The sequence below is a fragment of the Phyllobates terribilis genome, unplaced genomic scaffold, assembly GCF_046119375.1.
Source record: "Phyllobates terribilis strain yellow unplaced genomic scaffold, ASM4611937v1 Scaffold_7__3_contigs__length_470593459, whole genome shotgun sequence".
NCBI classification, from domain to species: Eukaryota; Metazoa; Chordata; class Amphibia; order Anura; family Dendrobatidae; genus Phyllobates; species Phyllobates terribilis.
Window position 1 is genome coordinate 407,691,604 of NW_027362767.1, and position 15,779 is coordinate 407,707,382.

At 43.1% G+C, this 15,779-nt stretch overlaps 1 protein-coding gene across 1 annotated transcript in view; it reads left to right on the top strand.

The window, feature by feature from the left end:
• Window positions 1–15,779, top strand: part of PLEKHG2 (pleckstrin homology and RhoGEF domain containing G2) — an 86,970-nt gene that overhangs the window by 33,231 nt on the left and 37,960 nt on the right. The window contains exons 5-8 of the mRNA XM_073641708.1: window positions 7,136–7,236; window positions 8,609–8,675; window positions 9,116–9,162; window positions 15,616–15,766. Of these exons, the coding sequence (XP_073497809.1) occupies window positions 7,136–7,236; window positions 8,609–8,675; window positions 9,116–9,162; window positions 15,616–15,766 (366 nt within the window). The remainder of the gene's footprint in view (window positions 1–7,135; window positions 7,237–8,608; window positions 8,676–9,115; window positions 9,163–15,615; window positions 15,767–15,779) is intronic.

A 15,779-nucleotide genomic window follows, 5' to 3' on the forward strand; every position in this document is an offset into this window, starting at 1 on the left:
TGACATCATAGTGCATTATCCCACCCTGTGCACTACTAACACCAAAATAACAATAAGATTTTCAATATTTAGAACTTATTGCCAAAGATGGTCACGATGGGGCAAAGCTCCAGTCCCAAGTCTTGCTATGGTTCATGTTACACCCATGCTTATGTTGACAGTATACTTGGAGCAGCGGGACATTTCCAAACATTATGGAATGTAGGAGTACATGACTCGTGGAGACCACTTAGTACTCTCACTCCGCATAGGTGCCCACATACCTTAGATATCTGTTGACTTGTTTGTCCAACAGCTATTTTTCTACCGCTCCCATAAACACACACTGTCCCTTTGGCCGAGCATGAATTTATTCCTAATAAGGTAAGGGAAAAAAGCCCCTGGCTGACAGCCTTAGCTTATCTCCCCCGGAGAACAAAAGAATTGGGGTAGTAAAATTCACCATGCCCCATAGTAATTTTCCTCAACATCATCTGTCAGGAAATGCCCCATACACAATAAATGTTTGATGGTCCCACCGAAAACAGGGTTTGTCCAACTTTTCTCTAATGGGTGTGGGCTTTACACCTAGTAATCATTAATAGTTATAACTTTCCATCCTTGGGCAAGGAGGAACATTGAACGCTCAGACTCCCATTGATCAGACTTCCATAGCATTTCATATATGATCATAGTCATGTTTGGAGAAAACTCATTTTGGTCCAAATTTGGGTTCCTTTTTCCTCCTTGAGGCTCCTAACAACTTCTTCAGAAATGTAAAATTGAAAAAAAAAACATACCTTAGCCATGATCTCATTCGAAATACCAGTAGACATGGTTGTCGACATTGCTGTACCCCTAGTTTGGTCTATGGTAGAACTTTACCGACCCTACAGTTGCAGACTCCTATCTTCTACTCTAGGCTTCTACGATTTAGGTGGTTGAGGGTGTTGCGAAAGACTACAGACAAAGCTGATTTGCAGAATTGTCTTGCTTTTTTTCATCTCAATCCCTGCAATTCACGTAGGAATCGTTAAAAAGATGATACCACCATATTTTCCCATTAATTCTAATTCTGAAAAAGTTATGAACCTCCTGAGAAAAATAATTTAAGAGTGAAATACATTGCATTTCTTTTCTGAACTCTGATGGTGGGAGCACTTACCAGAAGGTTGCAGTCAATGGTTTATGGTTCCACATCTGCTCAGTGATGGATGTGTAGTTACTCAAACTGGTGGCCAACGATATCCCTGGAATTCCAGAGATTGCGGAAACCCAGCGTCTCTCTGACACATTCCCACTGGGCAGAGGTCATTGTGTGAGGGAGAGCAGACCACACTAACGTAATATGGAGTCTTTCTTCACGGCTCTTCCTGCTCTTAGCAGTGGGAGAGTCACATTGTAAGAGGTTACGAATCCCACCGGGCAATGCTTCGCCGGCCTGTGCTCCTCACACTTATGAGGTCGTTCATATGGACAAGCCGAGCGACGTCGAGAAGAAAAACATAAAAAAAAAAAAAAATCTATTTAGATTAGGATAGGAAGCAATCCAGCGAGTGACGGCAGATGCACAGGAAATATCTGTATACAGTAAATGTTTTTACACTGTGTTTTTTTCTTCTTGCGGATGATGAAGTTGTCTACATGTTCATGTGAACGAGCCATTTACAATAACAATGTCGTTGAATCTGAGCCATAAAGCAGCAAAGAATTTGCTCTACTAATATCTGTGTAACCCTATAGTCAACTTGGGGAGAGGGATTGTAAATCTATTGATGATTTGGATGTTGTTTTACTTTAGGAAAAGCCACCCCAGGAGGCCCCAAAAATGGAAACCACGCATATTGCAATGTCTTCTGGTGACAATTTCGTACTCCCAGGCACCCATCTCCTTCATACATGAAAAGTATGATAAAAGTACAGTGGTAGCTGGCACACAAAGTAGGAATAATCAATGACAGCTCAACGGATGCACGTGGGGGAAGCTGAGTAAATCCTGCCATACGCTTTTCATAACTGTCCGCTGATGTGTCAGCGAATCATTTGGCCAGTAGACTCCTCTAGTGGCCATTTATCTCCCGGGAAAAGTTTCGGCAGTCCGAAATTGGAGGTGTGTTATCTTTATCTCCCCAACATCATCTGTCGAAGAAGAGTCGAGAAGCTCCCATACACTTTAGACTGTTGGCCAAACCGGTCAATACAAGCTGGTTTGGCCAACATTAATCTAATGTATATGGAGGCCTTCAGCTTTGGCTAGGCGCCTCTGGTTGTAGTTTTTCCGCAGGCAGAACAAAAGGATCGTTTTCTGAAATTCAAGAAGCCCGAACCTTATTTTTTCCCCAGTATTAGCTGTGAGTTGGGAGGCCCCCCACACACATAACGCCATAACATACCACACACTGGTACAATTTTTCTCAATGTGTACAGAAACATTGCCATAGACTCATTCACCAAACAGAGGCCAAAAGTTGGTTCTTTTGACTTCCATCTGGCAGGTATACATCTGCAGCCATGACAGCTATGATGGACCCAGTAACAACAGTTGCAGAAAAGTGCAAGGCAAGAAGACCTGGAGTGCCACTGTTTCTGGAAAAACTTATGAGAGACAATGATAAATTGGTGCTGCAAGCCCTTAATTTTCAGGATCATGGAGGTCCTAGAGATCAGGGCATCACCGATCGTACAGTGATGTACGTGAGAAAATCTGGGTGACATCCAAAAGAGAGAAAGCTGTAGCAGCATTAAATATGAGTGTGATGGATATTCTCTAAAAGGTTCCCATTTTCCGATCATTTTCTTGCATAGTGATGCTTCCTTTACTACCTCTTTCCCTTCCTTTCTCCATGTATCTCCTCCATTCTTGGCCTGCAGTTATCACCCACGGTCTCCGTCTTGCTGGAGAGGCCTCCTATGAGATTCCAGAGCAGAGTTCCTGACCTCTCATCCGGTTTGGGAGAAAAACCCTATTTGTAAACAAAGTTTCCGGTGTAAATCCACAGGGAATCGGCTCCTCAATTACCAAAGAGACGGCAGAAAATTGCAAAATCTTATCAGAAGTTTGGAAAGAACATTGCTAATGTCCATCTTGTGAGATCTTGGACTTTCCAACTCTCTGAAGATCTTAATAGATAATTGCAGAATCGTTTAATTTCTAAAAAAAAAAGTCTGAAAATCTATAAAGAGCATTTTTTTAATAAACTTAAAAATCACCAATATGGCTGCCATTAGACTGGAGATAAACATTGGCTGTAGAAAATCATCTACTTCCCTATAATGCCACCTGGAATACCCTTTAAAAACATCACAGTGTCGTAGTGCCACTTTGAAGGGTGAAATGAATGACCTATAAATACCTCCGTATACAGATCCATAGCATGGCCAGAATGGCCCAATGACTAGTGCCAACCACCGCCCTATATATATTGTCAGAGGGCTGGGACAGCTGGGTTCAGTAATGGTGGCCATACTGACTTGTCCCAGGGCTGGTTCCTAATTGCTCCTTTCCACTGCCGCTCACATAATGAGTAGAACATCATTCATTTTGTAGGCTCATGTGTACAGCAGATGTGCCTAGCCAAGAGGATCAGGGGCCCAGATGACTAGGTTTTTTTATGAGTTGTAAAAAAGGGTCATCCCTGAAAACTGTCAGGTGATGACCTTCAGAATTTACTGCACCGAATTTGTAATCTCTTTTGTACCATTTTGCCCTCTATTTGTTCCTGGGACTGGAACATAATAGGGCCATGGTGCATATGTCATTTAAGACAGTTGTACATGTTAGCCCACTCTTGGACTGTGACTGTAGTATGTGTCCTAATTTGAGGCTACTATTAAACAAAACGTCAGCTCAATGCCAAGCAGCAGCTGCGAAAGCAAATACAATGCTGTATGTGGGGTTCAGCTTCAGTCTCAACACTGTAGACAGGACACAGGGGAACTGAGGTCTCTTTTTTACTGATGTATAACTGGTGGCTTTCTACTGCCTTGCTTTGGTTCAGCTAGGTGAAAGTGAAGAATAGCCCTAAGCAGCATCTTATTTTGACCTACATTTAAGAGGGTCGTCCTGGCCTCTGACAAAAGTCTGCAGTCAATCCATTGGACTGCAGACATCTGAATCCTTACTGCACGAGGTGAGCACGCTGGCAGGATTCACCAGTATTGCCAGCAAGCCAAGCAGTCACGTGACGGCAAGTATGCAATTTGCATAATTCCAGCCACATTCCGACTAGACGTTTTCGGCCACATTCAATTCAAATGAATGTGGCCCACAAGTATACCCATACTTACGGTCACGTGAACGCCCGCTCTCGCCGGCAGTACCCAAGTGTCCTGAGATCGTGTAGTGCGTACGCTGTATGGATTCAGAAGTCTGCAGTCCTATAGAGTGACTGCAGACTTTTATGAAATGTCAGGATAACCCCTTTAAAGAGGGTCCATCACTTGCACTTTGTATAATTTTTTTTACCTGACGTTACTGCTGCTATTCTCCTGAATCCGGCATTGCTTTTCTTTTGTTCCTGCTCCTCTCCGTTCCTGAGATATGGCCTCCTCTTCCTTGTATATAAATCTAGGCTTTTTAGTCAAGTGGGCGTGGTAATCAAATCTTATTAGTAGGAAACCTCTTGATGACCACACCCACTTGGTAACAAAATTAGACGTATACACAGGGAACACAAGAAAGATAGATACAGGAGAACAGCGACATTTCCACCACGTAAAAAATACATGCCGTAATTATGCAAAGTGAGTACATATTTGAGAATATGATGTCCCTACATCCCATCCTTATTAAAGCATGGGGCAAAAATACACTCCAGAATCAAGGCTTTGTAAGATATTTATAAAAAATATCAAAATTTTTTAGTGCTCTTTTTAGGAAACCCAAAATTGTATCTGCTTTTGCAGCTGCTGCTTGGCATTGAGCTGTCCAATGCAGGATTCTTACCCAAGTTTTTCTGTTTTACTGCAGCCTCTGTTGCATTTTATTCAAGGTCAGAAGAGAGTATTTGAATAAAGCCATGTAACGAGGGTTGCAGATTTAAGCAGAAATAATATTTCGCTAATTGGATGGTGATGTCATCTGGATGGTTTACCTTGGTCAGCTTATCTGTCTGATGAGTGCTCATTCAACACTTGCTGTCCAAACCGGGAAATCAGCAATGATGTTGGAATGTCTGCCTTCAAGTATGGTTGAGTAGATAAGTGCATGATTCACCCGCTTCTACACAAAGGTGCCAGGTTTGCTGTATATACGTATTCAGCATAGAAGAAGCAATGGTCTGGATTAGATTGGAAAAACCAGACAACGCGTTTCGGGAAGCAACCAAGTTTCAATTTGCTGACTGGGTTTTGTACTTACAGGAGTATGACTACTAATATATCAGCTGTTGGCTAGACTACTTCAATAAGAGGCAGTACAGGAAATAAAAAAAAAACATCTGTCCTTGATGAAAAGTAATAGCGGGTCCCACTGAGGGTACTAGGATAAAGTTCAAGAGCACTGATCGTGTACAAGGCATGGGATCAGATTTTTTTGAGCATAAATAAAAGATTTTTTTTAATTATTTTCATAATTTCAAGCCTACTCTACTCAAAATCCCTGTCTAAAGGCCACCATACACATTACACTGATGTCAATCATATAGGCAGGCTTGGCATGGGGGCCTCCTGACTCTACCGCGACACAGATGATGTTGGGGGGAGATAAGGATCGGCCATGTCTGATTTTGGACTGCTGATCTTTTTGTTCTGAGTGAGATAAGATGATGTCAAAGAACACAGGTGCGTTTGGCGGAGCAAGTGCTCCCGTGTGTGGAGGCGTTGGGAAAGATAGATCGATTGACTGACCATCATTCGGCCAAGAGCTATTTATTGTGTATTGGGACCCCAATTCACAAATGTTCAGGAAGCCTAAATATTGAAAGCTGTTTAGTGGGATCCCCCATGACTGAAGAGTTGTTTTAAGGGAATAGCTATGGCATATCGATAGTATAAGCCATAAGTATCCGATAAATGTCGGTACTGTATCTATCTCGAAAATGGAGCTCCATATGGCAAATAGAGAGGTAGCCGTGCATGAGTGGCTTCTTGTCCTGAGCTCCCATGAAACAGTGACCTTTGCATCTATCAGACATTTATGTGATACCTTATCAATACACCATAAATGTCCCCACTTTCGAGAGGTATTCCAAGAACAAATACTTATCCACTACATTAGGAGATACTCTAGATTGGTAGGGGTTTGACAGCTGAGACCGCCACTGATCACCAGCATCGGGCACTTTGACCCTTGTTTGCGCATCCATTCATTCTTTATGGGATTGCCAGAGAAAGCTAGGCACTGTTCTCTGCCATCTTCCTTTTTACCGGTGACATGGATAGTACACCGTCACCTGAGATACCAATGGCTGGATAGTGGCTAGAGATGAATAATTCTATTCGACCAGCCCTGGTCCATCGTTCATTCCGGTCTTCACTTCTGCGCCCGACATCCTTGGCACCTTCTGAGCTATGCCTCGCAACGTCATAACTTTGTGTGAGGCTTTTCTCCAGACCTTGTCAAGTCATCAACTAATAAGCACCAAAGGGGCCCAGTATGTCGGGCTGAGGGTGCCAGGAGCAAAAGTAAAGACCAACTTTTATGGAGAACCAGACTGGACTCCATAAAAGTCCGGAATTGCTCATCTCTTGATAATGGCCCTGTAGGGTCAGTTGTCAAGATTGTATTTTGGACCTTTACAGCTTTGAAGCAGATTAGAAAATAATTTCTGATGACCAAATTACTTTCTCCATGCCGTGCCCACAGACTGACTGTCTTCTTGCCCTCTCAGAAAGTCTGGCATGGGTCTCAGTGGCATTAGTTGAAGCTCATGGGCCCCAATGCAAAAGCTCCAACTGAGCCCCCAATTATTGAAAGTCTTTAATAGTATTAGTCTTTTTCATATAGGACTTTTGGGTCTCTTAGGCTCGATGTGATTGAAACCCATGCATCTGATAGGTCTTATCAAAACCTCTGCACCCCCCACAGCTGCACTACTCCATTGGCAGCTATGTTAGTAGTGCTGACCCGGCACATTACCAATGCGTGACGTGTTATATTGGACGGCATATCATCTCTGTACTTTAATGCTCTGTCTCTCGTGCTTTCTCCTTACAGGATTATTTAGGCTGCATTATAGATTGTGGTCAACTCCCCCTGAAGCCCGAGCAAGTCAGCACTTTATTCTGCAACATAGAAGATATTTATGAGTTTAACAGGTGGGTTTGATCACTACAATCCCTCAGTAGGAACTGCATGCCCTTATTTTTGTTTTTTTTCTTAAAGGAATCCTCCAGAATTAAACGCACGATAGTTGTTAAAACAGTTATATAGGAAGAGCAGATAAGTTACCCATAGCAACCAATCAGATTGCTTCTGTCATTCTCAAACAGGGCCATAATAAATAAGAGCTTGGATCTGATTGGTTGCTATAGGCAGCGCCTCCACTTTTCCCTATCAACAGGCTTAAAAAAAAACATGGCTGCTTTCTTCCAAAAACAGGACAATATTGCAACTCAATTCCATTGAAGTGAATGAGATACCGGTGTAACACTGTTTATGTCAGACAGTCGCCATGTTTTAGTGACCCCTTTAATAGATTTCTCAATGTAGTACTTGAATAACTGAGTTTGTTTCCGCTTCTCAAAATGGTTTCCCAGTAAAAACATCTGTTTATTCATAGCAAGCAATCACAGTGCAGAATTATATTTTTCCAGAGAAATTTAAGAAATAGGCAGTGAGCTCTGATTGGTTGCTAGGATTTTAGATGGGAGCAGTGATAAAATCCGTAGTGGTCGCCCATTGACGAGGTACATCGGGCCTCATTAATCAAAACTGTTTACAAGTAACACTATCGCTGTTGCCCATAACAACCAATCAGAGCGCAGCTTTCAACTTTCTACAGCAGTTTAGAAAATGACAGCTGAGCTCTGATTGGTTGCCATGGGCATCAAAGTCAATCTTAGGCCACGTTCACACGCTCAGTATTTGGTCAGTATTTTACATCAGTATTTGTAAGCCAAAGCCAGAAGTGAGTGATAAATACAGAAGTGGTGACGTGTTTCTATTATACATTGCACTCCTGATTTTGGCTTACAAATACTGATGTAAAATACTGACCAAATACTGAACGTGTGAACGTGTCCGTACCATCAGAGTGTATTTTTTGGTCAGTTGTTAAACTGACCTCACGAGGACAGCACATGGACCAATGCACGTGAATGGGACTGTTCAGATGAACGATGATCCGCGTGTAAAAAAAAAATCAGTTTTTTTGGATCATATTATCGCCCATTAAAGTCAATGGGTGCGTTAAAAAAATAAGACTCCATCCATTTTTAATGGTTCCTTTGCAAATATTAACAAACAATATAAAAACGGATGTAAAAAAAAACAACTGATATACAGATGGCATACTAATGACATTGGGGCAAGAAAGTCGCCCGTTTTTTTCTGGATGGTCTGAATACACTTGAGAGATCGTATGATAAATCGGGTTAGTGCATACGTGTATTTTAGTCCTAAGACCGGAGTAGAATAAATCGCTCCCGGGCGACTGGTCTCCATTACTAATTGTCTGCTCTTTTACAGCGAGCTGCTTGAAGAGCTGGAGAATTGTACGTCTGCTCCCATGATCGCCGAGTGTTTTGTCATGAGGGTAAGACGCCCCCTGCTGGTCATGTTAAGTTTTGCCAGTACCCAACTTGGACTGAACGAGACACCTTTAAGTATTTCAGCACTTTCCCGTATGTGAAAAGAAGGGTGTTGAATCACAAAAAGTTTAAAAGCGCCCTAGAAGAAATAATGTATGTCTATAATATACTGCATGGTACCGTACAGGAAAGGCACAACGTGACCCCCAATTACCTGGGGGGGTGTTCGGGTCAGAACCAGTCTCAATATACAGGATGTAATTGGTGGGATCTTCATAAAAGGTTTTTCGTGGTACAAGCTGTGATATTGGGGAAAAGGATTTTTTTTTCTTGGATTTGTTGTGAGCAATTTCAATTGAGTGGCTGATAACAGAGAACAATGTGCGACATTCAACATCCCGTCAAATGGGCTTTGGTTTTACTCTGATCTCAACTTTTTTTTCAGAGTGAAGAGTTTGACATCTATACGCTGTACTGTATGAACTATCCCAGGTAGGTTTTTATCATATAAGACAATTTAATATGAAATAATCAAATGTAATACAATATAGTATAATATCCTAAAAACTATATATAATACAATATAATGCAAATAATACAATATATTATAATACAATATAATGCAAAATAATACAACATATTATAATAAAATACAATATAGTATAATATCCTAAAAAATATATAATACAAAATAATGCAAAATAATACAATATATTATAATACAATACAATATAGTATAATATCCTAAAAAATATATAATACAATAAATTAGAATACAATACAATATAATGTAAAATAATATATATGGTAATGTAATTTTATAGAATACAGAATAAAAGACATGATAGAAAAGAATAAAATACAATCAAATCTAATGTGATAGAGTACAATAAAATATCATATAGTATAATATAAACTAATGCAATATGATACACTATATTAAAGTACAATAAAACGTAATGCAATGTAAAATAATATAATATAAAATACAGAATGATAGAATAAAAGACAATGATAGAAAAAAATAAAATACAGTATAATATAATGTAATAGAGTACAATATACTGTAATATAATATACAGTATAATATAATAGAATTCAATATAATTTAACATACTGTAATATAAAATGCAATAGAATACAATTTAATGTGATAGTATACAATAAAATATCACATAATATAATCTAATAGAATATAATTATATAATGTAATATATTATAGAACATACTGAGATTTATTCGCCTATACTTTTTCCCCTCTAAGAAATGTCTATGCTATCAGTCTAGTATTGTACTGTGTATCTATATCATATACAGGGGTGGATTAAGAGTAGCAAGGGCCCTGGGCAGTTTAGAAGGCGCGCCCCCCCCCCCACACACACACACACACACCTGATTTATCACGTGACATGTCACATGATCCCCTGTGATAGATCATGTGATAGTTCACGGGAAATTAATTTGGCACAATATTAATTGTGCTGCCTCATCTGAGAGCAGCACAATATTGGGGCAGATACCCTGATTCCAGCGATGTGTCACTTTTTCAGCTGCTTGTTGTCATTTTGAGAAAATCACCGTTTTATCTGCTGCAGATCTAGCAGCTCTCTGAATGCTGCGCTCTGTATAGCCCCGCCCACACCACTGATTGGCAGCTTTCTGCCCATGCTCAGTGTACACAGAAATCTACTGATCAGTGATGGGGGTGGGGTCCTACAGAACTTACTAGTCATCTAGTGATAATTACCTTCTGACAAATCAATGATTTTATCAAAACAACACTAAGCAGCCCAGTAAGTGACACATTACTGGAATCAGTGCCTCTAACCCTACATTATGCTGCTCTCAGATTAGGTGGCAGAAACCTGATGACAGATTCCCTTTAAAGGAGCTGTAAAGACAAAAAAGTTTGTATTAAAAAAAATACAAGCCATTTGTGAAATTAACTTTTTTTCATTGTTAATTCACATTAGACTGTATCTTCAACACTTTTGTCAGCAGGTCTTATTACAGACTCTGAATAGGGCAGCTCTCTCCCTCTCCCTCAGCAGAAAGTCACAGCATGGTTAAAAAACGGGATCTTTTATGATTTTCTCATAATAAATAAAAAAGGACATGCAAGTCCTCCAAACTATTTTCCGTTTCTCTATAGGGGAGGTCCTAAATCTTTCTTGTTCTTTAGTTGATCACATGTCAAAAAGGCAAAGCATTTACTATGAACTCGCCTAAAAAAATATACACTTGGAGAATAATATCATCATCTGCATGCAAATATTCCTTGACTCTAAGGGCTCGCTCACACTGTCGTATAACACGGCCGAATGCTATGTGATGTTTTATCGGATAGGACTCGGCCCTATGTTATACTATGGGACAGTGCGATTATTGGCATGAGAAAATAATCTCATTTGATATTCGGACCATGTGCACCCATACAAGTCTATGGGTGCACGTAAAACATTAGACTGCACTCGGATGTCATCCAAGTGCAGTCCGATGAACACTCACAGAGACTATGGAGAAGATGGAGAAATTAAGTTCTCCATCTTCTCCATATCTGTGCTGCGAGAGAATCGGATCACACTCAGTTGAAGCTCTGAGTTTGAGCCGAGTGTCATTAGCATAATTGGCCCTATTCTCTTGCATGAGAGAATATATGGCTTAGTGAGTGGACCCTAAAACTGAATAGTAGTGACGGACAGGCACCTCACAAGCGGGATCCATGTAGCTCTCAGATGTCATGTAGGTAGGGCTTCATTCCATGGGGTAGGGCTTAATTTCAAGGTATATAAAAAAATGGACTTCAAATAAAAATTAAATGAACACAAAAAGCACTAATTGAATTATTTTTTTCGTATTTATGTTTGCAGCCGCTTTAAAAACCCTTTGAGGACCAAGGCACATATATGTCCCATAGTTTTAAACTGGAAAAAAATTTGATTGAATAAAATTTAAGGTCCTCGAAGGTTTAAGTAGGTCATAAATTCATATGAATACTTGCTCATACAATTGCACATGCCAAAAGATGAAGAAGAACAGAATCAAAAATATGACATTAAGTGGAGCACTTACAGGTATTCAAGGTGAAAGAGACCAGCAAAGGCATCGTCTCGAATGACAGTAAATGAGTTAGAATTCAGCAAGCTGAAAATGAAGACAGCAGGTTAGAAGCGAACCAGACTTTATGGTGCTCAGAATTAGTCAAGCAGAATTTATTGACTGCTCTTGCAAAGCACTGAGACTCCCGCTGTGTATAGATGGCGCCGTGCGGCCTCCCGCTGTGTATAGATGGCTATGTGCGGCTTCCCGCTGTGTATAGATGGCTACGTGCGGCCTCCCGCTGTGTATAGATGGCGCCGTGCGGTCTCCCGCTGTGTATAGATGGCGCAGTGCGGCCTCCCGCTGTGTATAGATGGCGCCGTATAGATGGCTACGTGCGGCCTCCTGCTGAGTATACGTGTATAGATGGCTACGTGCGGCCTCCTGCTGAGTATAGATGCCGCACGGCGCTCCCCCCAGAGACAGCAGGAGGCCGCTCAGCGCCATCTATACTCAGCGGGAGACCGCACGTAGCCATCTATACACAGCAGGAGGCCGCATGGCGACATCTATACTCAGCGGGGGGCCGCACGTAGCCATCTATACACAGCTGGGGGCGCACGTAGCCATCTATACACAGCGGGGGGCCGCACGTAGCCATCTATACACAGCGGGGGGCCGCACGTAGCCATCTATACACAGCGGGGGGCCGCACGTAGCCATCTATACACAGCGGGGGGCCGCATGGTGCCCCCCCCAGAGACATCATGCAGTCATACACACACACACAAACATATACAGACACGCATAAACACATTTGAAACACAAAAATACATACAAACAGACATCACACAATGACATCTGCCCACACACACACAAACAGACAGACATCACACACACACCTGCCCAGACACACACACCTGCCCACACACACACACCTGCCCACACACACACCTGCCCACACACACACACACACCTGCCCACACACACATCTGTGTGTGTGTATGTATAGTGTGTGTGTGTGTGTGTGTGTGTGTGTATAATGTGTGTGTATGTATAGTGTGTGTGTATGTATAGTGTGTGTGTGTATAATTTGTGTGTGTGTATTTTTTTTTTAAGTTAAAAACAAGTAAAATGCATGTGGCATCAATATCAAGACTCCAGATATAAGGGCCTATTCACACTGAATTTTGCAATGCATTCATCTCCTCTTTCCAGGCTTCTATCTAAATCCCTGAAAAATGGCATTCAGATGGGCCTTGACATAGCCATTGATTTGAACAAAGGCAAACCGAGGCTAAAGTCTGAATCTTTAGGCTCCATTTGCTCTGCTTTCAGATGTCTCATTTCAGACAGCACAATACTGAATTTCAGGGATTCAGTTGTAAGCCTTGTGTAAAGACCTGAATGCAGCGCTGAATGTAGTGTGAATAGGTCCTTACATCCTACACCACCTCAGGGGATTGTTGTTATGGAGTATTGCCCCTGGGTGGCCGCAGTTATGACCACCACCAGGGCTCGCGGTCACCCACCCTAGCTTTGGTATTCTGGGGAGTTGGTATAATGAATATCTGAGAAGAGCCCTAGAGAAGCAAGAACATTGGACAACCAAGAGGTGGTGGCCTCAAGTCAGGTGTAGTGTTCAACAGGGCAAGACTTTCTAACCTGCCCACACACACACACACACACACATCTGCCCACACACACACACACACCTGCCCACACAGACACACACACACACCTGCCCACACACACACCTGCCCACACATACACACCTGCCCACACAGACACACACACACACACACCTGCCCACACAGACACACACACACACCTGCCCACACAGACACACACACCTGCCCACACACACACACATCTGCCCACACAGACACACACACCTGCCCACACAGACACACACACACACCTGCCCACACAGACACACACACCTGCCCACACACACACACATCTGCCCACACAGACACACACACACACACCTGCCCACACAGACACACACACACCTGCCCACACAGACACACACACCTGCCCACGCACACACACCTGCCCACACACACACACCTGCCCACACAAACACACACCTGCCCACACACACACACCTGCCCACACACACACACACACATATACACACACACACACCTGCCCACACACACACCTGCCCACACACACACACACCTGCCCACACAGACCCACACACGCATACACACACACACACCTGCCCACACACACACCTGCCCACACAGACACACACACATATATACACACACACACCTGCCCACACACACACCTGCCCACACACACACACACACACATATATACACACACACCTGCCCACACACACACCTGCCCACACCTGCCTACACAGACACACACACACACACATATACACACACACCTGCCCACACACACACCTGCCCACACAGACACACATACACACACACACCTGCCCACACACACACCTGCCCACACACACACCTGCCCACACAGACACATATACACACACACACCTGCCCACACACACCTGCCCACACAGACACACACACACACATATACACACACACACACACCTGCCCACACACACACCTGCCCACACAGACACACACACACACATATACACACACACACACACCTGCCCACACACACACCTGCCCACAAACACACATATACACACACACACACACACCTGCCCACACAGACACACACACACACACCTGCCCACACAGACACACACACACCTGCCCACACACACACCTGCCCACAAACACACATATACACACACACACTCACCATCCCCCGGCTCCATTCCTCCTGCCTGCTCTGTCTCTTTTCCGGTGCAGCACTGCAGGCCGGGGCGCACTGCGTGACGTCACAGCTAGGAGACACAGCCGCGCACAGGGCCGTGTCTCCTAGCAGTGACGCGGCCGGGCCAGCACTCAGGGAAGTTAACTGCTGCAGTGCTGGCCCGGCCGATGAAGAAGTAGCGGCGGCCGCTGCTGGGGGAGCGGTCCGGGCCCCCCCCTCCCGCCACTGCTACCGCTATGTGCCGCGGCGGCCCGCACATATAATGAGGGCAATCCGGCATTAGATTCCCCGCCTGGAGCCGCGGGCCCCCTGCAGGCTCGGGGCCCCGGGCGGTCGCCCGGATTGCCCTCATTATAATCCGCCTATGATCATATATCTTCAGCCTCTGACTCTCCAGCTGTTGGGAAACTACAACACCCAGCATGCCTTTACAGCTACTGATAGCTATAGTTTCACAGCAGCTGAAGAGCCACAGATTGGACACTGCTATATGTTTTAAAGCATACAATACATCTACAGTACCTCATGGCTCTTGGAATTAAAGAGGTATTCCCATCTCCAAGATCCTATCCCAATATGTAGTAGGTGTAATAATAATAATATTAGCAAATATCTCCAATTAGAAATGTAGTATAGTTCTTCTAATTAGCTATGTTGCTTACCCCCATGTTCAGGGCATTGCTGTAATTTAAGTATCCATGGTTACGAAGACTAACAACTAACTGTTACAATATGATTGGTCGTAACTATGGATATCTAAGCTACTGCAATGTCCTTCACATGGGGTAAGCGACATAGCTAATCATAAGAACTGTACTTCATTTCTAATTGGAGGTATTTGCTAATATTATTATTATTACTCCTTGTACATATTGGAATAGGATCTTGGAGATGGGAATACCCCTTTAAAGTTGACAAATTTTTCACAGTACATTTGCAGTCAGAATACCCCAAATACCCTGTGGGGGCACGTGAATGTTTTGCCAGTTGGGGCAATACCTGTAAATTCCAGGAAGGACAATTTCTTACACTTTACTGGCATTTTTAAGGTATATTAGAGAATAACCCCTAATTTACCTTCCTTCCCCTCAGCTCGGTGTCTGTCCTCCGTGAGTGCATGAAAAACGAGGAGCTCGTGCAGTTCTTCAGGGAGCGTCAGGCGGTGCTGTGTCACTCGCTGCCTCTGGAGACATATCTCCTAAAACCCGTCCAGCGGATTATGAAGTACCACCTTCTTCTCCAGGTGAGACAAGCGT